We start from the raw sequence: 24,361 nt of genomic DNA on the forward strand, positions 1-24,361 counted from the left end.
TGGCCCTACAATACTAGAACACTAGGACTGGAGTCACGTTACAAGTCTTCCATTACCAGGGCCAGATCAGAGATGATAGCCGGTATCTGGCACGCAGGCTGTCTGCTCCCATGTTTCAGCCTCCTCTGTCTCTCTCTCCCCTCCCAGCCCCCACCTCTCAGACAGGCTATGAGGTTTATGGTGGCTTATGATATTGTGCAGCATGGCAATTTACACCGAAACACTCTTCTTGCAAACTCAGGTTGCGTTTTCTTTCTGAGTGTGCCTTCCTTTAGTTCCCACGCTACAGCGGAACAGATAGCGTCCTTTCCCTGCTAGTCTTGCATCACCCACAGCCTGACGGGCACCTTTTAAATTGGACTTTTTTTACACAGAATGAAAACGTCTATGGAAAGGCTCTTTGTGTGTCACGTTTGGGATGTGTATATTACATTTCTATACTATGAGTCACACCAAAACCATAATAACAGGCTGTGAAGGTCCGTATTGCATACAGAACAACTGACTCCAAACAACAGATTGGAGTAGCAGGCTCGCTCCACCACAGCTACTGTAGATGTTAGCTGGGTAGTGGGGGTGTCGGAGGTCTAGATTTGGAGCGTGTTTTTATGAGCGGTTGACGTTGCTCTAAACATGGTATGGTACAACATTTGTTTTTGTCTGTGTGCTTGGATATGTTTGGCATGACTTTATGTGGAGGAAATATCATTTCCAGAAACAGTATTTTCAGAGTTTTGGCAAGCAAAAGACTGTTACTGTGAAGTTCCTGTGCCAGTTCTAGGATTGTGTTGCCCTGAACTGACTCCCAATAAAGGCTAATCGCTCGGTCGGTGAAACACTCTGTGGGCTACACGTGTTTCTCAATGTGTATATATGCTGCACTTTACGGCCACAGTGTTCATGACGACAGTGATTAAACCTATTTCTCTCTCTCTCTCTCTCTCTCACTCTCTCTAGAGCTGCGATCTACTGGCACTGCCCACCACTTCTCCTTCCTGCTCAACTCAACAGACTACCGTATCCTGCGTATGGACGAGGACCACGACCGCATGTACGTGGGCAGCAAGGACTACATCCTGTCCCTGGACCTGCACGACATCAACAAGGAGCCGCTCATAGTAAGAGACGCCCCAAGCCACCATTGATCCTAGACCGGCTGTATAGTGAAGCATTAAAACTAACCAGCTCTTTCCTTTCTCTCTCAGATTCACTGGCCTGTGGCTCCTCAGAGGAAGACAGAGTGTGTTTTGTCGGGGAAGGATACCAACGTAAGTACCGTGCTCTCTCAACCATCGTGACATTTGGGTTAGTTGGGCTGTTGACATCATTCATTCCTTATCCAACATTACCCTCCCATTACCCATTTGAATCATGCTAAAATGGTCGTTAGGGTGTGAAGGACTGTAGCTGAAGGCTAAAGCTCCTGTTTAACCACATCTGTTTCAGAGGTACCTTTACACACACACACGCACGCACACACACACACACACACACACGCACATGCACACACACACACGCACGCACGCACGCACGCACGCACGCACGCACGCACGCACGCACGCACGCACGCACGCACACACACACACACACACACACACACACAAGCCCCCCGTGGACCTAAGAGCACCATTTAAATCCATATCAAGGTCTGATCCTCCTCTGAATTCTCTGTTGATTTGTTCACACATGTCGACACCCCCACACACAGCCCTAAGGGGTGTATTTGGGCAGTGGCATGCAGGATGGGGTATGGTGGAGAGGTGAAGGGGGGTTTGGATAATAACCGTGCTCCCCTGCTGGTATTGAGAGAGCAGGCCTCTGTTTATCCTACTGGAATGTTCATTTAAACGTGCTCGCTGACCCACACATCTCACCGCCTTTGGTTACATAGTATGGGCCCCTGTGTGTGCATATGCATGTATGAGCTAGCGTGCATGTGTGCGTGTGTGTGTGTGTATTGTGCAGGCATATGTGAGAGAGGGGTGGAATTCCAACACCGTAATAATACAATATTAAATTGGCTGTAGACATCTTGGCAAACCTGGCCTCTTTAGGGAATGACAGATGATGACAATTCAAAAGCAATTCAAAGGGGATGTCAGTTCAGGCAAGAGGTCAAAGGCAATCATGCACACCGCACTCTTGGGGGGAGCACAACTGTGGAATGAATAATGCACACACCTGTGCACACACACATATGCGCACACACACCAACACACACACAATGAAATGAATTGACTGGTGTGCATCTGTCATGTTGTTTGGGTTAGCTATGCTAAAATGGCTTATCCCCTATTCTACACACATCTCATTGTGGATGGTTGGTACATCCTTTTCTCTTGCAACAAGATGGACAGCATGCAGCACTCACAGAGATCGTATCTGTCCGGACTGGCCTTAGCTGTGTAATCCTGTATAACTGTGGCCAGCAAGGAGGCCTGGATGGGGTTAAGGCAGGGGGCCTGGCTGGGGTTAAGGCAGGGGGCCTGGCTGGGGTTAAGGCAGGGGGCCTGGCTGGGGTTAAGGCAGGGGACCTCGCTGATGTTAAGGCAGGGGGCCTGGCTGAGGTTAAGGCAGGGGGCCTGGCTGAGGTTAAGACAGGTGGCCTGGCTGGGGTTAAGGCAGGAGGACTCGCTGGGGTTAAGGCAGGGGATCTGGCTGAGGTTAAGGCAGGGCGCCTGGCTGAGGTTAAGGCAGGGGGCCTGGCTGGGGTCAAGGCAGGGGGCCTGGCTGGTGTTAAGGCAAGGGGACTGGCTGGGGTTAAGGCAAGGGGACTGGCTGGGTTTAAGGTAAGGGGACTGGCTGGGGTTAAGGCAGGGGGACTGGCTGGCGTTAAGGCAAGGGGACTGTCTGGGTTTAAGGTAAGGGGACTGGCTGGGGTTAAGGCAGGGGGACTGGCTGGCGTTAAGGCAAGGGGACTGGCTGGGGTTAAGGCACGGGGACTGGGTTTCCATACAGCTGGTAGGTGAGATTAGGGGCCTCAGATCGTAGAGGCACAGATCTGTTCTCATTACCAGCACCTCCAAGAAGGGGCCGCTGACCTGTCCTATTCTAAAGCCGGACTCTGTGTGTGTTTGTGTTCCAGCGTGCGTGTACAAGTGTGTGTGTGTGTGTCCAATAAAGAAAGCCAGCAGGGAGTAGTACTGCAGCCAAACACCAGACTCAGATCAATCAGAAATGGTAGCTGAGGGTGTTTGAGGTGGTTAGCTGAAGGTTATTCATCATCAGTTTGACATTTTGTTTTTCTCAGAAGGCCTAAACGTCTCCTATTATTAACGTTTTTTGATTTTCTCTTTCAGGGGGAATGTGGGAACTTCATCCGTCTGATCGAGCCGTGGAACCGGACCCACCTATACGTGTGTGGAACAGGGGCCTACAACCCCGTCTGCACCTATGTGGACCGCGGACGCAGGTCCCAGGTAACCAGAGACAAGATGTATCTGACCATGGTGACACTGACCCCTGAACTCCCCCTCTTTCAGAGTCAGATCTGTCAATCAACCCACCTCGTCTGTCATTGTCACGGTCTGTTCCTTTCCGCCGCTCATTTTCTGCTCCCCTGTTCACATTGACTCGCTCTGTCCATGGTCTTGTGAACCCAGAGAAAGGCTTAATAGTGAGCTCTCCACAGATGTGTAACTCTCCTTTGTCCCGGGCACTTTGTGTCACACTGTTGTGGTGGATCCTGTTGGTGAGGCAGCTAACGTCCACCATAGGAAGCTAACTGCCAGCTATAGTAGCGGTGGGAAGAGCATGTTGAAAGTGTGTCTAAAACAGCTGCTACTATTTCCCCCCTCTAGCGGCGGTCTCCTCTCCCCCCTCACCTGTTTATGTGTAGTGTTCTGGCCTGACTGGGAGGCTCTGAAAGCCCATCATTACTGATGGAGCCTCTCATCCATCACCGGCCTTGTAACTCACCCCCCCCGTCCCCGTCCCCCGGCCCCCCGTCCCCCATCCCTCCATTCCTCCCTCTGTCCCTCATAGACCAGCAGACATCAGAGCTTCGGCAGCTGCCGTCCCCAGTGCACACTTACTGTTGCTATCCCGCCTGTTTAGTCTCAGCGTTTAATTGGAGGACTTGGGTTTCAATGTACAGGCCAGTCGCCCCCTTGTCATTCATCCGCTAGCTACGTCACTTGTACTGTAAAGGTTTTCCTTGGGTAAAATTAGAGCTGTAAACAGAAACCATTTGTTTTGGGAGTTCTCCCAGTGTTCGTTCCAAAGGCCTCGCACGTGTTGAGTCCTTAGACAGCTAACCAAGGTTTTCCAGATACGACCTACACATCGCCTTCTCTGAGATCACTCCCGCCATTGTCCTTTTTCTCTCTGAGCTCCTTTTCACCTAAATGGGTCCACCTTTATCTCGTTTGTCTTGTATATGTTGCTGAACCTTGGCTATGTGTGCACGTGCATGACATACCATGTTTTCTGCATGTATCTGGCAACCTAGATAGAGGCTGGTACTGATACTCATCCAGATTGATTTATGCACATGACATCATCACTGAACTCTCTGTTGAACTCTCTAGCGCGGTTTACTAGAGTTCTGATTTGTTACTTTTTTGGGTTCTATTCTCTCACCTCTGTCAGTCTTTTCATTCCTCATGGAGTCCAAACTAATTTCTTCTGTTGTGGTCATGTTTTTTTTTTTTTTTTTTTACGGTTATGGGTCTTTCTTTGAGCTTTTTCTGTTCTGCTCCTGGTCAACTCTTCGGTTGAATTTTCACTGAATTTTCCATTGGTTTTGGGGTCTCCGGTTGGGTGCAGCCGATGGGACCGTCGTGGTAATCGCGTGGCACGTGTCCTCTTTTTTTAGGCCCACTACCTGCAGGCGGCCCAGTCCGGAGGGAGGACCAACCGGGCGGCAGATTTCACCACTACGGCAGGGCCTGTGGAGCCAAAGGTGGGCCGTGGGCCGAGGGGAGGCTACCGTAGAACCTGGTCCTGGGTCAGGTGCCCATTTGGGGTCTTAGAGGCCCTGTCTTATCATGTTCCTCCTGCTGAGATTCAAAATGGACGCAGCTGACTATGGTGTGGATGAAATAAGGTGTTAGAGATTTGGATTCAACTGTTTATGATCACAGTTAAATAGTAGAGCTGTTTTATTCATAGGTTAAGTTGGTTAGTATAACAGAGTCCAGTACTTTACATTCACTAGCATCCAATATGACTTGATTTTTGTGACCTCAAAAGGCCTACTTTTAAAAAAGGGATTTTACTGTACTTGGTCTATAATTCATCTTGGCTACTAGAATGTTGAGAGGTAGGCTACGTATTAATATTAGCCAAATCATTCAAAGGCATGCAATAAAAACATGTGTGGTGGAGGACAATGGCAAGATCCATTCCAATGAGTACCACAACAAGTCAGAGAAGATACACAACTTTGGCCATAAATATATACTGTCAAAAGTTTGCAATAAATGGACTACTTACAAATGTAGAGATCCTGATTCACCCTGGTAGCTTGGGAAAACAAATGAATGCTTTGTGTAAATGTACTGCCTTCATGTGTCATGGGAGCCATCCAGGGAGGGTATGTACTGGAGCTACGTCAAGTGGAACCATAGACACCAGGGTATAAGAACACAGTCCAACTATAGCATCCTAGCTTCAGTTCCAAACAGTCTGCAAACAGTCTTTTTTTGGGGGAGGGGGAAGTGTATTTGTCCAACTCGCCTTTTAGTCAAATATGTAATCCTGACGTGTGTAATGAGCATTTTTTGGCATGTGATAATTAATTGTCAGCTAAGTGAAAGGACAGTTTTCTTCTTAGGCGCAAAAGGAAAGCGTTTACGTTTCATGTTTCTTGAAAGCCAATCTGTTTAGGTTTTCCATTACCGTGCCTAAATCACATGCTCTACATTCAATCACAAATGTTGAACTAATATAACATTATTATTACTACCAACCCTCAGTAGTACAGCAAGCTACTTGACACAATGTTGAGACAGATGCTAAAAATGTCCTCCTGGCTCGCAGACCCGAGCTCTCCTCCGCATCACTAACACTAGGAGCAGGGTGGATGAGTTTTCTATCGCTCTCTGCATATTTTAGCTCAAGCACTCCGTCACGCCGATAACCCGGCCTTGTACGCGTCGTACTCCCTGGCTCAGCGCTAATACGGGTGTGTGAGTGTGTGTTTTACATAGTTTCAAGTAATGCCTTTCTTGCAAGCTCTTTCCCAACAATGTAGTAAACAATGTCCGTAGTATTATAAAATAAAGGAAAGTAGAACAAAAACACACAAGAAATAGAAATAAGAAGGACAGGAGAATGTAAGTAAGCTATATGCAGGGTCAGTTCCAATACCAATACCAAGGTGACTTGGCATCAGGATATATGATGAACAGAGTAGCAGCAGCATACAGGATATGCTGTCTGTCTGTCTGTCTGAGTTAGGTTTAGTGCGGGTGTGTGTGGGCGTGTTATGTGTGGGAGCCATTGAAGTGTGTGTGTGTGTGTGTGTGTGTGTGTGTGTGTGTGTGTGTGTGTGTGTGTGTGTGTGTGTGTGTGTGTGTGTGTGTGTGTGTGTGTGTGTGTGTGTGTGTGCGTGTGTGCGTGTTATGTGTGGGAGCCATTGAAGTGTGTGTGTGTGCGCGTGTGTGCGTGTTATGTGTGGGAGCCATTGAAATGTGTGTATGTGTGTGTGTGCGTGTGCGTGTGTGTGTGCGTGTTATGTGTGGGAGCCATTGAAGTGTGTGTGTGTGTGTGTGTGCGTGTGTGTGCGTTTGCGTGTGTGTGTGCATGTTATGTGTGGAAGCCATTGGTGTGTGTGTGTGTGTGTGTGTGTGTGTGTGTGTGTGTGTGTGTGTGTGTGTGTGTGTGTGTGTGTGTGTGTGTGTGCATGTGCGTGTGTTTGAATGTGTAGGGTCCTGTGAGTGTGCATAGCGTCAGTGCAAAAATAGAAATTAAAGGGTCAATGCAGATAGTCCATGTAGCTATTTAGTTAGATATTTAGTTAGCTATTTATCAGTCTTATGGCTTGGGGATCGAAGCTCTTCAGGAGCCTGCTGGTGTCAGACGTGTTGCTCTGGCACCGCTTGTCGTGTGGAAGCAGAGAGAACATCTGGATCAGTACAAAAACAGCATTTGAGAGACGTGCTCAGAAACCATTTGTGTACCAACCTCTAGTCTGCCCATCACTTCATGGTGTTGCCCTTTACTGGTCTGCCAATGTATCGTCATCCATGTGTCAGTATCTCCCTCCACAGGACTACAGTATGTGAAAACTTGTAATACACAAATTCTATAAGGCCGGGATCAACTCTGCTCTGTGTTCTCAATGGAAATGACAGAATAATGAATGGTAGTTTACATATTTTATTGTTTATTGCAGGAATATATCTTCCGTTTGGAGCCGGGCAAGGTGGATTCGGGTAAAGGCAAATGTCCTTACGACCCTAAACTCAACAGCGTCTCAGCTTTGATCAGTAAGTTCCTGTTTATCTCCTTTCTCTCAGCTCACTTCTTCCATTATTGGAAGACTTGAATGTCTTTCTATGGAAACAAAAGGTTTGTTTCCCGTCAAGGTTTATTCCTCTCTTCCCCAAGGAATGTTTGGGGTCAGTCCAACCCTTGTGGAAGCTATTACTGCACCATTGGCTAGTCACACTCTGGAGCTTGTTAATTCAAATACTTCTGCCTCTTTTCATGTGCAGCTACCCTGTGGTGACGTTAACTGTCCCATTGTCACATTATTGTCATAATCAAAAAGAGTGTACTGCAAAGTTATTTGCTGGATTGAACATTCTTAATGGGTAAAGCATACATCGGTATGTAAATGTCTCATATCAGTAGGTGGTCTGGTGTTGTCAGCAGCTTAAAGGCAGGTGGTCAGACTTGGCAGTTGACCTCTTCCTCTCTGGCTTGACTCCACTGACCTCCCAGCCACCCAGAGTTGTGTGACACTACCCATGACCCCCCTCTGTGACCTCCTATGTCAGCCCCAGTGGTGGAAAAAGTACCCAATTGTCACACTTGAGTAAAAGTGAATATATCTTAACAGAAAATGACTCAAGTAAAATTGAAAGTCACCCAGCAAAATACTAGTTTTTTAAAAGTATTTGCTTTTAAATATGGTTAAGTATCAAAAGTAAAAGTATAAATCATTTCAAATTCCTTACATTAACACTTCTTCAGGATTGGTGTCCACGGGACGGTTGAGCTAACGTAGGCTAATGCGATTAGCATGAGGTTTTAAGTAACAAGAACATTTTCCAGGATACAGATTTATCACAGAAAGCTTAAATTCTTGTTAATCTAACTGCACTGTCCAATTTACAGTAGCTATTACAGTGAAATAATATCGTACTATTGTTTGAGGAGATTGCCCAATTTTAAACATGAAAAGTTATTAATAAACAAATTAGGCACATTTGGGCAGTCTTGATACAACATTTTTAACAGAAATGCAATGGTTCATTGGATCAGTCTAAAACTTTGCACATACACTGATGCCATCTAGTGACCAAAATCTAAATTGCACCTGGGCTGGAATAACACGTTATGGCCTTTCTCTTGCATTTCAAAGATGATGGTACAAAAAAAATTGACCATTTTCCTGTCCTGCAAAGCCTTCAAAATGTAATGAGTACTTTTGGCTGTCAGGGAAAATGTATGGAGTAAAAAGTACATTACTTTCTTTAGGAATGTCGTCAAAAATATAAATGGTAAAGTACAGATACTCAAAAAACTACTTAAGTAGTACTTTACACCACTGAGTAAAAGTAACAATACCTTTAATAGAAAGAAAATTACTTAAAGTAAAAGTGAAAGTCACCCAGTAAAATACTACTTGAGTAATGGTCAAAAAGTATTTGGTTTTAAATATACTTAAGTATAATTTCAAATAGCTTATATTAAGCAAACCAGACAGCACAATTTTATTTTTTATATTTTATTTACAGATAGGCAGGGGCACACTCCAATACTCAGACATGATATACAATTAAAGTATTAGTGTTTAGTGAGTCTACCAAATCAGAAGCAGTAGGGATGACCAGGGATGTTCTCTTGATGTTGTAAGTGTGTGAATCCTGTCCTGCTAGGCATTCAAAATGTAATGAGTACTTTTGGGTGTCAGGGAAAATGTATGGAGTAAAAAGTAAATTATTTTTTTAGGAATGTAGAGAAGTAAAAGTAACAGTTGACAAAAATCTTAATATTAAAGTACAGATACCCCCCAAACCCATTTAAATACTACTTTAAAGTATTTTTACTAAAGTACTTTACACCACCGGTCAGCCCACACCTAGAGCTGACTACTAAACTACCAAGCATCCACTTACTGCAGCAACTCAGCTATTACATAACCGACCTACAATGTGGCCAGAGTCATACTGTACCACACAAATTCAAAACAAGGAATTCCTCTGTTATAGATTTCAATGTACCTCTCTTGACCCCAATATTTCTGTCGTGTTTGGTCGCTATGGTGAAGAGGTTCAATCTGATCCGATTGTAGAAGGAAAATGCTGTCTTGTCTTTAGGGAGATCTGTCAACTCTCTAAGCAGGTCCCATACTGGGGCAGCGCCTGCTCACTCACACTCAGCCACAATCAACTGGGGGTGGGCATTTCCCAGGTCTCCACCCCACACTGTTAGCATGGCCTGCGACAATGACCACATCCTCACATCCTGCCCCAGGTCCCCAGTGTCTACCCTGGGATCTATTTCCTCTTTGTCCAGCCTGACCCTGGCCACCAGCTGAGGGCTACTGTTGGTTATGGTGAGCGGAGGGATACAGTGTGTTCCTGCCCTAAAGAAAACAGGGCCATATCTCCATAACAAAGGACTGTAGTCACTAATCACCTGTGGTTTCCTTCCTGTCAACCTCTTTGTTATTGTCTTTCTATGATCTTCCCATTGATTTCTCTCTCTCTTTCTCTCTCTCGCTCTTTCTCTCTCTCTCTCTCTCTCTCTCTCTCTCTCTCTCACCCCTTCTCTCTCAATTCAATTTCAATTTAAGGGCTTTATTGGCACGGTAAACATATGTTTACATTGCCAAAGCAAGTGAAATAGATAATAAACACTTAGTGAAATAAACAATAAAAAAATGAACAGTAAACATTACACTTCCAAAAGTTCCAAAAGAATAAAGACATTTCAAATGTCATATTATGTCTAAAAGTGGGTTCTCTCTCTCTCTCTCTCTCTCTCTCTCTCTCTCTCTCTCTCTCTCTCTCTCTCTCTCTCTCTCTCTCTCTCTCTCTCTCTCTCTCTCTCTCTCTCTCTCTCTCTGTGTGTGATTGACAGATGGGGAGCTCTACGCGGGGGTCTACATTGACTTCATGGGGACAGACGCGTCCATTTTCCGTACTCTGGGGAAACAGACAGCCATGAGGACGGACCAATACAACTCCAAATGGTTAAATGGTAACGTCTAACGTCTCATCCTGACAAACATCATCTCTCTATGGCGTTTGTCTTTATACTTCCGTTGTGTGTCAATCGATTCCTCAGTCTCTACATTCCGGTGCTGTCTCACAGTACCTATCTCATACTGTATATATGGCTCTGGTCCAAGCCTCTAGCTGTTCCAGCCATTAGAAAGTCAAACATGCCTATCACATCAAACCAGTAATGCCTTTTCTAGGAACTGTTAGGGAAACGTTTCTCCTCACTGTCATGCGTCAGCCTCGACACATGCTGTATGTGCTGTGGCCGAATCATCCATGGTTTGTTCTAATGCCATACATGTCTGCTGGCATTTCATCATGTATGTATTGCTCTTTGTTGGATCCTGGTCTCTTATTCTCCACAGTCTAAAGTTACGAGACTGTACACGTTAGTTCTGCTGGCTGGGTGGGTTTGGGAGGTCAGTGTTGCCACCTTTGATTATTTCAGAGTAGGGCTGGGTCCCAGGCAGTTCTCCAAAGTGACCCTGTTGCCCCCCCAACCGTCTACCAGCAGGAGGCATACCCCATCCCCTCCTGAGTCCTGTTTATCAGCCCCAGGGCCACACTAGGACATCCTGCTCTTCCAATATGGCTTAATGTTCCCCACCCTCCACAGGGTCTGCCCCCATTTGGGTTGTGTCTCTGTAGCAGCAGGGAGGACCGGGTTTATTTGATGTGTCCAGCAGTGCCCCAATCAGTGAGCCAGCATGAGAAGAGAGGGCGACGCCATATTGTGCTCATAGAGTGAGAATAATGAGGGATATTTGGAATGTACAGCAGTGACATGAGCTCAAATTTAGGCCTCAATTGACTCTCACTAGCATCTGTCTCATTATCAGCGCTCTCTCTCTCTCTCTCTCTCTCTCTCTCTCTCTTTCTCTCTCTCTCTCTCTCCCTCCCTCTCTTTCTTTCTCTCCCTCTCTCTCCCTCTCTCTCTCTCTCTCTTTCTCTCCCTCTCTCTCGCTCTCTTTCTCTCGCACTTTCTCTGTCTTTCAGATCCCACATTCATCAAGGCACACCTCATTCCAGACAGTGCTGAGAAGAACGATGACAAGCTCTACTTCTTCTTCCGGGAGAAGGCTTCAGAGATGGGCCAGAGCCCCATGGCCCAGTCCAGGATAGGCAGGATCTGTCTGGTAAGTGGCCATCATAACCACATACTGTAACTCATTATCTGCAAAAAATACAGTCAATAAGAACGTGAAAGAGGTCATATTTTGACCCTTGCCTCATATTGTCACCTTTGACCCTGCGAACCCAGTACCCCGCCACTAATGATACTGAGACATCCCCAGAGTAGAAGGGTCTCCTTGGAAACTCTGCATAAACCATGAATGTATCTTAGCATTCAACACAGTCAGACATAAAACAACACAGCCCCCCCCCTTCCTCAACAGCCAATGAGCAGTCTAAGAAACCCAAACTAAAGGGAATGCTGTTGTCCCCTTGTGATAAACTGTTGGAGTGGGAGAGTTTGCCTTTGGCCTCCAGTATTTACACATAAGCGCAAACATACACATACACACTCAGGGTAATGTTTATCTAATGATGTATGTATGTCCCAGTGGTTGCCGTGACTCAGAACGTTGTTTATCCTTAGAGGGGGACCCTGGGCTGTGTGCAAGCCTTCCCCCTCTCGCTGCACGCCTCGTAATGGACCCTAGGGACGCTGGTTCTTGCCTGTGTCTGGATCCTAAGCCCCTGTCCTCTGATGACTCCCACTAGACATAGCACTACTGGCATAGATACACATACAAATACATGGTAGAAAAAGCACACAACTTGATCGAATTTTGAGTACATCACTATAAAAGCTACAACATAATGGAATATAACTTTGGATTTGGATGATGATTATTATATCACTCCAATATAAATTGTGGCACAAATAGCATTCTCTGATTTTTCCACTTGAACATTGTCTCTCAAACTCCTATTTTCTCTGTTCAACAAGTCTAGAAGATGTTTTGTAATGTACAAGGAGTTCTGGATTGGGAATAATTGTCAACGCGTTTCACCTCACTCCCTTTACTCTCTGCAGGGGTTGGCGTCTGTCCACAACAGATGGGGCAGACAGACTGAAACACAGCTGATGGTTTTACTCTCGGCTTCTCTCTAAACTAGTGTTGGCTGCTAGTTGTCTAAAACAGCTGTTGATTTGGATCTTTGGATCGTTCCACTTGTGGTGTTTGTGTAGGGGTCAGGTGTGAGTGACACTGCCTTTTGTCCCCCCCCCTTGCAGAATGATGATGGTGGACACTGCTGTCTGGTCAACAAGTGGAGCACTTTCCTGAAGGCCAGACTCATTTGCTCGGTTCCTGGAGTGGACGGCATAGAGACCCACTTTGATGAGCTCCGTAAGTAGGCGGAATTTTTACAACAGTGGTATAACCCAATTGTTAAGTTATGTTCTTAAGGCTCGCACACATCCCACCGAATGTGGTTCTGGCGTTCGTCTACCGATTGTTCAAAACGCTGTGTTTTACGGACCACTGCTGACTGACTGACAACATTTTCATGCGATTCAATCGGTGCGCACTCGTTAATCAAATTACAACCGGCACTCTGTTCAGAGGTGCTAAGTACTCTCGGCCAGCAAACGTTATTGGTGTGTCCGAGCCCTTGCACTAACTTCCCAGTTTTCCTCAAGTTTTGTCTTACTCCTCTGCTCCCTCATCTTCTAAACACTAAACATAGTCAGCCGCACATGAAAGCGACAACATGTAAAAATGACCAACCATCCGTTCAGACCCCACTCTGCAATCATACTGTGATATCTCTGTAACATCCGAGTTCTTTTGAACCGTTTCAAAGTGCACTCCTGTTTCGTTTGGGCTTTGAAACGGACACTGTGTGTGTGTGTGTGTGTGTGTGTGTGTGTGTGTGTGTGTGTGTGTGTGTGTGTGTGTGTGTGTGTGTGTGTGTGTGTGTGTGTGTGTGTGTTCTGGTTCGACACACATCCGCCCGTACAGGAATCATGTGTCTGGATTCTAGAGTTCTGTAACATTGTGGCGTCTGGGATTCTGCTGTCCAATATTCCATCATTGTGGGAGCAGATCTTACACGAGAGTCTACCCGGAGAATGAAAGCTCCTATGTGACCAAGTGACCGGGCTAGTCGGAAAACTACTGTACGTAGGGTTACTGCTGACCTTTACCGTAGCCAAACAGGGATTTCTCACAGACAGTAACTCTTCCATTTTGTTTTAACATATACCATGTCTTCAGCTTTCCTTCCTGGTATAGTTTGATTTAGCTCCCCCCAAAAAAAGGAAATTGGCAAAGCGTTTATGACTGCTCCAACGTTGTAACGATGGGTCTGTAAAATCATTGTACTCTTCTTCTCTGCCATTGTAAACCAAAGGAAAGGGGAATTCTGAGGAAGGTACTGCAGGGATCAAGATACCGCTGTCCCACCCAGCTTGCAGCCTGTTTTGCTTTAGACATCAACATCACTCCTGTATGATAAGCATGTCTGGGTTCAGGTTGGCTCAATCAGACAGCAGTGGAAGTGCTGAGGGTAGAGGTGTGTGTGGAGGTGTCTGGGGAGGACTGGTAATGAAGCGCAGGGCTTTACGGTCGGTCTCTGAACCAGCCAGGGGGGGAGCTCCTTGCAGGGTTACAGGGGTCACCCCTGCCTGTCAATCACATCTATCCCCTCACATGACTGGTGGCTCACCGTCTCAGGGAAACATTAGTGTGATGCGCTGTGCTGTGGAGGTCGGACTCTGAGGAGACTTGAGCGCTCTCCTTGAAATGATTATGAACACTAGTTATTAGTAGGACAGTCAAATGCAAATCACAACAACTGATTGTGTTTTATTGCAGGTCATTTGTTTTTACTGATTCTGTTTGTTTTATACTATAGCCCAGTGGAGGCTCATTTTAGCTTTAGCCTGAGGGCTGTGAATGACCAGTTTTGATACCACATGTCTACCCAAACCACTCACTTATGTTGAGCAATTCGTACTCATTTCTTTGTCAATGTAAATGTCCCATCTGCAGGTCAATTGCAGTCTGGGTCACTCTCAGTGAGGGTCATACTAGGCTTGTCACCCCTGAACGTTTAGCTACCCACCACACGTCTGTCTGTGGTTTGGTTTCCCACAACCACTACCATCAGGCAGCCTATAGCAGAGAGGGGTTCAGAGTGGGGCTGAGGGGGTGGTTGAGGGTGGGGTGGTGAGAGGGGGCTGAGGGGGTGGTTGGGGGGTGGTGAGAGGAGACTGAGGGGGTGGGGGGCTTATAGGGTGATTGAGGGGGGTGGTGAGAGGGGGCTGAGAGGGTGGTTGAGGGGGTGGTGAGAGGGGGCTGAGGGGGTGGGGGGTGGGGGGTGAGGGGGGCTGCTAGGGGGGCTGATAGGGGGTGGTGAGGGCAGAGATGGGAGTAAAGTCAGATGTTGAGAAAGTCTTCTTGTCTTTCCAGGCCAGCATTGGAACTACTGTATGTAGAGTAGAGTCTGAAAAGGAAGACAGATTGGGGGGGGGAGAAAGTGAGTTTGCAGGTTTCCACACAGTGTCTCTGTCAGAGTAAGTTATTTTTTTATTGCCTTTTCAAACGTGTAATGGGGGGAAAGGAACATTTGGTTTCTGGTTCATTTCATAGTTCCTTATAATAACAGAAAGGGCAAAACCTCAGAAGCCACCTCTTTCCCTTCCTTCGACAGTCAAAGTTGTTTATCATCTGCCGTTCTTTTTCTCGTAGTCGTCGTTCTTGAGCAATGGGCTTTTGTGCGGACATTTTGAATACATATTTTTCTGTGTCACCAAGGGAGTCGTGTGGTTTTTATTTGTGTTTGCTGTTGTAACGCTGTGCAGTCAGACGGGTCCCTAGGGTAGAGACCATATATACAGTACCATCTGACCGTCATCAGACAGACGAACAGACAGAGAGAGAGCGTGTGTGTGTGTGTGTGTGTGTGTGTATTAGTAACTGTTTTCCACCACCATCAACAAAACACCAAATGATGGAATTTCTCACCTTCCAATAGAGTTGTCAAGGCGCATTGAATCTGTTCTGGCTCGTGGTGATCCAACGCCCTGTTAAGACACTTTATGTTGGTGTTTCCTTAATTTTGTCAGTTACCTGTATATTATACTGCACTTCCTCGTGATATGAATGGGAATTGTATTTTGGGCATTCATAGGGAAAATGAAAGGTGCAGTAGGTTTATTGGTCTTTAATAACACCATACTGTGTACATACACATTGGAGAATAACGGCGTTTCTCTCATAGATGTGGTATTTCTGCAGGAACAATGTGCTGACTTTAGATACTCAGTGAGCCTCAAGGAGTCTTTGTCTGCTATGGCACATCAAAAAAGATCCAGCATAAAAGCCAATGATGCAACTTGTTCCAAATGTTCTTGATATCACCCCCCCATGTCTATAGCCAGGAGGGCTGTCAAACTGGCGTCAGATGTGTTAGGAATTTCTCTCCCGTTTACCAAAAGTTCATTCCCGTTCTCGTTTACGGCCTTTACCTGTCATTCTCTTACCCTGGCAATAAAGAAGGGATGATTTTATTTGTGATGATTACATACATCATTTCAATGCAACTCAGTCATAGCTACAGCTTTTATTAGGGGCCATCTCTCTTTAGAAAAATAAGGAGTGGTGGTTTAAAACGCTTAAAGTTGATTCTTTGGGAGAACACTCTTAAGGCTTGATAAGGCCTTGGGCAGTAACATTTTGTTCTTCAACTTGAATCCAGAAGGGTTTGGAGAGTGTGTGATTGGAGAAACCTGCTGTTTTGTTCTTTGAGTATTTTCCATTTCAACTTGATCTTTGCCCAGAGATTTATTTGAAAAGTTCAGGGCGTGGAGTTGCTTGATATCTACGAGGCTCAATATCTTAGTAATGCCTGGCTTCATAAATGCACATGACAGAGGTTCCAGAGTTATAAATGGAGGGTATAATGTTTCCTGCTTCATCTAATCATTAGATATTCTTAGTGATTGGCATTTCCAATGACTTGTGGCTGTGGGTTAACACATCCTATCTACTCTCCCTGTCCTTGAAAGAGTCAGCCGATGTCCCCCCCTCTCCTCCCCTCACTCTTTTTCTCTCGATGGAAAACATTTACCCTGGAATTGTGTTTCCAACAAGGGGCTGAAGTGTTACACTTCTCAACTGAGGTAGTCGACTCTAAATTGATTTAAATGTTCCCCATTTTTTTATTGTTTTTCCTTTCACTTCTCGCTCATTAAATCATTGGAGGATACAGGGTCCAATTACCACAGCTCTGAGGATCATGGGAAGCATATGGCTTCCATTAAAGCCTTGTTACCCCACAGATCTCCATTTCTTACCTTCCCCCTCTGAGACCCAGGAATTGGGGTCTGCTCTGGGAGCGTTCTGATTCAGGACCCCACAGTGGCCGGAAAGCCTGCTGACTTCACTAACCACTGCTGTGCTGTCCAATCCAAACAGGGCTTCCCCTTGAACCCGCCTCCTGTCCAGGAAGTAGTAACTGTCCGTATGTCACGCTTTGAATTAGATCTGGTTGCTCATGAATCCCAGGTGGAATAATAGAGCCTCCGGGTTAACTAAGAGAGAGAGAAGAGAATAGACTCCATCCTTCAATGTTTATCTCAGATTACCAGAGTCCTTCATACTGTTATTGTACAGTGAGAGGGTAAGACATTTTGCAGTGCCACTTTTGGTAATGTGTAATTCTCGCTTTGTCTAACAGGGGACGTGTTCATCCAGCCAACTCAGGACACCAAGAATCCTGTCATCTATGGCGTGTTCTCAGTTTCAGGGTGAGTCACGGACTGTGTGCCTCTGTGTCCCCCCTTAATTAAATCGCATTTCCACAAGTATCTGTCTCCATTAAAGGACGTGTAGAATAGATGTTTTTTTTTGGGGGGGGTTTCCTCCCGTGGTTTCCCGTCTCCCATCAATATTCATCGTGCCCAAAGGCGCCTCTGTAACACGGCCTGTTATTGAAAAAGCCTATTCCACACAGTCTGCTCTGCACACTAAAAAGGCAGAGGAGGAAGTCGGTCGGGAAGGGGTTCTCCAGTGAGAGACTTGACCTGTGTTCCCACATAGCTGGGCTTTGATAACAAGTCATCAGTCAGCAGCACAGCATTAGGAGTCAAGGAATCGGCTCGCGGCTCCTGCCCCAGCATATACAGCGGGAGATTTTGAGTGGAGGATGCACACACGGAGAGTTCGCTCTCACACCCACGCCCAGTCATAATAAACACGGCTGTACTGTATGTGTGTCTGCGTTGGCTTCTGTGAGATACCTAAGCAATAAGGCACGAGGGGATGTGGTATATAGGGCAATATACCACGTCTAAGGGCTGTTCTTAGGCGCCTTATTGCCATTATAAACTAGTTACCAATGTAATTAGAGCAGTAAAAATACATGTTCTGTCATACCTGTGATATACGGTCTGATATACCACGCCTGTCAGCCAATCAGCATTCAGGGCTCAAGCCATCCACTTTTTAATGTACTGTATATGTTTCCCTGACTCACCCAAGGCCTCAATACTAACTCGCAATAATCACCCCCCCCTTAAAGCCCAGTTGATCAGAACTACTGTAGTGCTAATGATAGGGCCCTCGACGGAAGATACTAATATAATGTACACCCACCACAGCACAGCAGAGATGATTAGCTTGGCTGTGTGTGGGTGTTTGCATGCCAGTGTGTCAGACAGCCTGTCTGTGGCGGAGAGTGTTCGCGCGGCATCGTAATGTTGGAGTACGCCTGCTTTCGTGTCTCTGAGTTGGGATGCGAGTTGATTCTATGAGCGGGAGAATGTAGCTAATTGCTCGCAGAGTGAGTAGTAATCTCATGTCTCCTTAAAGCTGTCTGTCCCCTTTGGTGTTTCTGACCCTCCTCATCCCTTCACCCTGCAGGTCAGTGTTTAAGGGCTCAGCAGTGTGTGTCTACTCCATGGCTGACATCCGTCAAGTCTTCAATGGACCCTATGCTCACAAGGAGGGGCCCAACTACCAGTGGGTGGCCTACACTGGGAAGATCCCTTACCCTCGGCCTGGGACGGTGAGTGACATGCAGAGGGTGACACACACACACACATATGTAAATTCAATTAAATAATACATTTAACATGGCTGGTTCTGCCCTCTTTCTAAACCCAGTGTCCCGGAGGTACGTTCACCCCCAACATGAAGTCCACTAAGGATTACCCAGACGAGGTGATTAACTTCATGCGGAACCACCCCACCATGTACCACGCTGTATACCCAATACACAAGCGCCCCCTGGTGGTCCGGAACAACGTGGACTATGAGTTCACCACCATCACCGTGGACCAGGTGGCCGCTGCCGATGGGAGCTACGAGGTCCTATTCCTGGGGACAGGTCAGTGCTCTGAGCGCCCGCCTGTTGGTTGATTTGATAGACTTGTTATTGTATGTGTGTTTTCACATCTGTGATTAGATTCAGAGATCTAAAACAATCTACGCTCTGGGGAACCTATTGTGGTTAGGATTTTGTTAGAAAACATATAGCCTACTATCTTTACAGACGGGAGAGTTACTGTAATTTGAGTTACTGTAATTTGAGTTACTGTAATTGTTTTGGGAATGTACGGTAGAACTACCCTGGTCATCGTCTGGCAGTACTTCACACAGCCTCTCCCTATGGCCATAAATCATGTGGATCTGAGGGTGGGAGCTGGGAACCCCTGGGGCTGCTGACTACAGTGTTCAGCCTGGTGATGAATGGATCCTGTTTGTCGAACACTGTACAAGACGAGGGGGATCCTTCTATTATCCTCATGGCATTTGACCTTATATGGACAAATGTTTTGGAGGGATGTGGATATGAGTAGAGGATGTGTGAGGGAGGGAGCAGGCCAGAGAGGACTAGATTAGAGGTTAACCTGATCACTCCTCTTGGCAGAGATGGGCAGTATTTCTGTTACATTTATTTGAAATTCGTATTTTGTCATTTGAATTACATTGGGATACACTCCAATGTATTTTGATATTTGGTATTTTCAAAATACTGTATTTTGTATTTTCAAAATACAAAATACTTATATATATATACCATTTTTTTAGTGGTTTGCATTTTGTGTCTCCCTTTCACCCTGCATTGGTATTAGAAGTCTGATAGGACTATAGTGTGATAAGAGTGTCTGCTAAATCAACTAAATATAAATGTATATGTAAAAATAAACAACTGAAAAGCATGTTGATTATTATTCTAATGAGCTCCGCCCTGAAACAAGGCCAATAATATTACCCAGTGTGCTTTGCACTTAATTTTGGTATGTTCATTTTCACATATACATGTACTTTTTGGTCATTTAGCAAAGGATTTCCCAAACTCAGTCCTTGATCTTTAGGGTATTTTGTCATTGTATTCAGACAGGGGGACGGTTCAGAAGGTGATTGTCCTGCCCAGAGACGACCTGCAGACTGAAGAACTGGTCCTGGAGGAGGTGGAAGTGTTCAGGGTGAGTCTCTCTCTCTCTCTCTCTCTCTCTCTCTCTCTCTCTCTCTCTCTCTCTCTCTCTCTCTCTCTCTCTCTCTCTCTCTCTCTCTCTCTCTCTCTCAGTATCTTTCTATTTTTGTCTATTTATTTCTTTGTTCATTTGACATGCCATTGCACCAGATGTAGCTATTTTCATCCATAGTCTCTGGAGTATTCCTCAGATGAGAAACATTTATTGTGTGGGAACACCTTTCCAACTTCCATTCTGCTCATATAAAGATCTGCTGCTATCTTTTACGTTTCAGGTGCCAACTCCCATAACCACCATGAAGATTTCATCCAAAAGGGTAAGCTGATACATGTCCACGGTCTGATGGTTCAGTGCGCACAATTTCAGAATTGTGTCTTCCCATACAATATCCCATGAATCAATGCAGAGTGTAAAAAGTGAATGCCAACGTCTGGATGACGCAACATTTCCCCACTTGGTCTCTCTTCCTCTCTCACTCTCTGTCTCTCCGTCTCTTTCTCCCTACAGCAACAGCTGTACGTGGGTTCAGTGTTGGGTGTGACCCACCTGGCCCTCCATCGCTGTGACGTGTACGGGGAGGCGTGTGCTGACTGCTGCCTGGCCCGGGACCCTTACTGCGCCTGGGACGGCAAGTCCTGTACCCGCTACTCCGCCTCGCAGAAGAGGTGAGTTCCAAGAGAGTGCGTTTTGTCTTTGTCTGTTGCTCGTCTGTCGGGAACGACAACCCTTACCGATATAATGTTTTCCATCATGGCTGTACTGTTTCATTTGTCCGATTTTTATTTCATTCACTGCACATTTTCAGTTTGTGGAACGTAGCGTAGTTAACCTCTTTTTATTTGGCGAATGTTGATCTGACCCCTCTAGGCGCAGCCGTCGACAGGATGTAAAGTATGGCAACCCAATCCGCCAGTGCAGAGGCTATAACTCTAACGGTGAGCTGACAAGAACACTCTAACGTACCCCCAAAATAGACACTCAAACGGTGCCGAAATGTCCACTGTGACAGGAGCGGTACACACTAGTGTCGTATGTGACTCACGGAACGTGGGTGCGGTTGACATTTCTGCCGAGGAATAGTCGACCGATTTGGTCGGTTGCAGTAAAGAGACGTTGAGAAATGAGAAATGACGCCTCAAACGTGTTTGAATAATGCTTGTGACGATGCTTTGCCGCAGCCAATAAGAACACGCTGGAGACGGTGCAGTATGGGGTGGAGGGCAGCACTACGTTCCTGGAGTGTCAGGCCAGGTCCCCTCATGTCTCTCTCAAATGGCACCTGCAGAGGGAGAACAGCGACAGGAAGAAAGAGGTGAGTCGGGAACTCTCATCCCACTGCAGCTATGTACTGTATTGGGTCTTCTACTGCTTGACATCGAAAGGATAGGTCGACAATCAGAGGGACTCCTTAGTCATTGAACAATATGGCCTGCTGTTTGTGGGGGGGGGGGGGTTGCTAAATGAGTGCAATGATAAATGAATGGCGTCTCGCTCTCCCTGCTCTTAGATCCGCTCTGAGGGCCGGACTGTGAAAACAGAGCAAGGTCTGCTGCTGCGTTCCCTCCAGTCGTCCGACAGCGGCGTCTACCAGTGCACGTCCACAGAGAAGAACTTCAAACACACGCTGGTCAAGCTGCAGCTGGTGGTCCTGTCCAGCCGCACGGTCAACAGTGTCCTGGTGGAGACGGGCAACCCGGCCCTGCCACCCCTCCAGTCCAGCGCCTGGACCCCCAGCGCGGGTCAGTACAAGGACCTGCTGACCATCCTGAGCCAGCCGGAGATGGGTCTGATCAACCAGTACTGTCAGGACTACTGGCAGCTGGGAGAGGGCAGTCCGGGGGACCCCATACTGGCCATCAGCAAGGCCCGGGGACTCAAGGAGCTGAAAGAGCAGAAGAAGCCCCGCAACCGCCGGCATCACAACGATGAGGATAAGCACGAGGACGACAAAGATGAGCACACCAACCTAGCGGAGACATGAGGCCCCTGGACTTACACCACATGCCGCACACTAACCCCCTACGCCATGACACCCAGTCCCTTGTCCCCTCCGCTCTCTCCCTCTCTGCACAGCCCTCCGAAAATGGGAAAGACTTCAATTGAAAGCATTCAAAAGCAACCAGAAAGAGAAACCACTACAAATAGCAAAAATAGTAAGCAACGAACAGATTCTTCTTAACTGTTAAAAAAAAAAAAAAAGATACACAGTATTTATTGTAGGTTGTACATAGTAAGATTCTGTGGATTTCTTTGTACTTAAATAGAAAAACGAGGCTTTTTTTTGTGAATAGGTAGATCTGTGCAAATACGATTGTTATTATGATGCTATTATCGTTGTTAGTGTCGTTGTTTATTACAAATTGTGTTATTATATGGCAAAGATCTTTGTGTTCTGTCTTTTGGAGGGAGCGCGGAGAAACGCTGAAAGGACATTTGAAGGTGTAAATACCTCCAGCTGTTTGGACTCAGAGGAATACCTTCAGAAAGGTTTTGGTATGTTGGCTCCATGTTGGGTCCATTTGACTGCTGGCAGTATGTAGTCTTTGAGGTGGGACGAGTCAGATCACTGATGGAGTGATGACCCGGAACCTCCCCCAAAGCCATGATGGACAATTAATTCCCACAGCCAATGGACTATAAGGATGACACTTCATAGCATTTCATTGGACACGCAGAGAGACGAGGAAATTGACCGTAGGAGACTGCAGCTTCGAGTTGGTCCCACGGCCATAGAGAGACACTAGAGTGAAAAGTCTGGTGGGAAATAACGCCCTCCTTGTCTGCTGAACTGACCCTGGGGTGAAACAACTGACCCTGGGGTGACCCCAAATCCCCTCAACCCCAAATCCCCTGTGTTCCACTCTTCTTGGGCCATGTGGTCCAATATGGCTTTCTGTCTATCCCATGTGTTACATTTGCATTCATATTCCCAGTCTCCTCCAGAACTAGTTGATGTGGGCTGTTTGTGTAGAGTATCTGTAAATATAACACTCAATGTTGTACCCTTGAGGCCATGATGGTTAGAATAAGCTGTTTTGTTTTTTGGGGGAATTGTTTGTTGTTATGGGATTTAAATAGCATTGCCTTCTCTTTGTACACCATTGTTCAATTGAGATTAAAACGTCAAGCAGGCAGCTAAATCATTTGTGCCAATTTGATTATGCACAGTTATGACAAGAGATAGAGAACTTTTTCACTTCTTGTTGAATCTGATCCCATTCTCTGAGTTTCCAAACTAAGCCGTAAATATACTGGTTTGCATTCCAGCCATTTCCCGGTCTCCTTATGGGTTCAGTTGTTTCATAGGAAATGTACTTAACATTTCTCAACTCCTCCAATCGTCCCATGTAGTTTAATATCACAGCTCTCTTAGTAATGTACCGTTAGTCCACATCGTCCTAAATCAACAAGCGCGACGATTCAGCCCGCACTGATTTGTCAGTTGAGGGACTAGCATCGCGTAGGAGTGACGTACGACAACGGTTAGCCCATGTAAGTCACGAAAGCGAAAGTGCATGAAGACTGTTTTCAGAGTTGTAGTTTGACTGGTTGGAGAGGGACACCGTAGGTTTCTCTGAGCTGTTATCCAGCCCCCACAGAAGGTAAACGTTACATAACTCCCACTAAATAATTTAAGCAACTTCTCTGATCAGCCGGTGTTGATGGCATTCTGCCTGGAAAGGTGCCACATGCGTGTATCGCTGAACGTCTCCATGTATATAGCTACAATCACTAGAATGATCAGCTCTTGAAAACACACGCCAAACTCTTTGGGACGGTGGCTTTTCATTGTGCGCATGAAATGTAGTATAATGTCCTGTTTGTGATACTAGTTCAACAAGCTACTAGTTCAACAAGCTATATGTTGCTGCGGATGTCAGTGGATGTCTCTCTTGTTGCGGGAACATGGGAATAATGTCAGTGCAAGGAAAGGCAGATAGACTCATACCCTAGTGATGGAATTTTAAAAACACAGGAGAACACCTTCCTAATATTGAGTTACACCCCACCCCCTTTTGCCCTCACAACAGGCTCAATTCGATTAAAACCCTTCTTTAACCTGTCTCCTCCCCTTCATCTGCACTGATTGAAGTGGATTTAACAGGTGATATCAATAAGGGATCAAAGCTTTCACCTGGTCAGTCTATGTCATGTAAAGAGCAGGTGTTCTTAATGTTTTGCCAACTCAGTGTAGGCCCCTATGTCTCTCACTCTCTTTCTCTCTCCTCCTCTCTCTTTCTCACTCTCTTTCCCTCTCGCCTCTCTCTTTCTTTATCTCTCCCTCCAAAAAGGTACAATTGATTTGCATATTTTAAATATATGCATATTTGGTTATTGTTTGGTATGGGTTAATGAGGAAAAATCTGTTCATATAACATAAAGCACAGTTGATGTTATTGTAATGACTTGTGTAAATTACTCTATCCTTTCTCCTTTCTCATTGATGTTGCTGACTAAAAAAAATTAAAGCTCTATATTTGATAAAAACAGATCCTTTTTTGATATT

General features: G+C 46.0%; 1 protein-coding gene across 4 annotated transcripts in view; it reads left to right on the forward strand.

The window, feature by feature from the left end:
* Positions 1-24,344, forward strand: part of sema3fa (sema domain, immunoglobulin domain (Ig), short basic domain, secreted, (semaphorin) 3Fa) — an 81,397-nt gene extending 57,053 nt beyond the window's left edge. Inside the window, exons 3-19 of one of the 4 annotated variants that reach the window (XM_029671808.2) lie at positions 958-1,118; positions 1,206-1,268; positions 3,300-3,419; positions 4,817-4,903; positions 7,340-7,433; positions 10,258-10,377; positions 11,397-11,536; positions 12,643-12,757; positions 17,094-17,163; positions 18,278-18,422; positions 18,521-18,743; positions 19,757-19,845; positions 20,129-20,170; positions 20,362-20,519; positions 20,722-20,789; positions 21,033-21,166; positions 21,362-24,344. In XM_029671808.2, the coding sequence (XP_029527668.1) occupies positions 958-1,118; positions 1,206-1,268; positions 3,300-3,419; positions 4,817-4,903; positions 7,340-7,433; positions 10,258-10,377; positions 11,397-11,536; positions 12,643-12,757; positions 17,094-17,163; positions 18,278-18,422; positions 18,521-18,743; positions 19,757-19,845; positions 20,129-20,170; positions 20,362-20,519; positions 20,722-20,789; positions 21,033-21,166; positions 21,362-21,835 (2,303 nt within the window). In that variant the 3' untranslated portion in view covers positions 21,836-24,344. Of the gene's footprint in view, positions 1-957; positions 1,119-1,205; positions 1,269-3,299; positions 3,420-4,816; positions 4,904-7,339; positions 7,434-10,257; positions 10,378-11,396; positions 11,537-12,642; positions 12,758-17,093; positions 17,164-18,277; positions 18,423-18,520; positions 18,744-19,756; positions 19,846-20,128; positions 20,171-20,361; positions 20,520-20,705; positions 20,790-21,032; positions 21,167-21,361 lie in introns of all 4 variants that reach the window. The other 3 variants (XM_065026956.1, XM_029671824.2, XM_065026961.1) reach the window with 3 other exon arrangements.
* The last annotated feature ends 17 nt before the right edge of the window (positions 24,345-24,361 follow it).

The sequence above is a fragment of the Oncorhynchus nerka genome, linkage group LG2 (assembly GCF_034236695.1).
Source record: "Oncorhynchus nerka isolate Pitt River linkage group LG2, Oner_Uvic_2.0, whole genome shotgun sequence".
NCBI classification, from domain to species: domain Eukaryota; kingdom Metazoa; phylum Chordata; class Actinopteri; order Salmoniformes; family Salmonidae; genus Oncorhynchus; species Oncorhynchus nerka.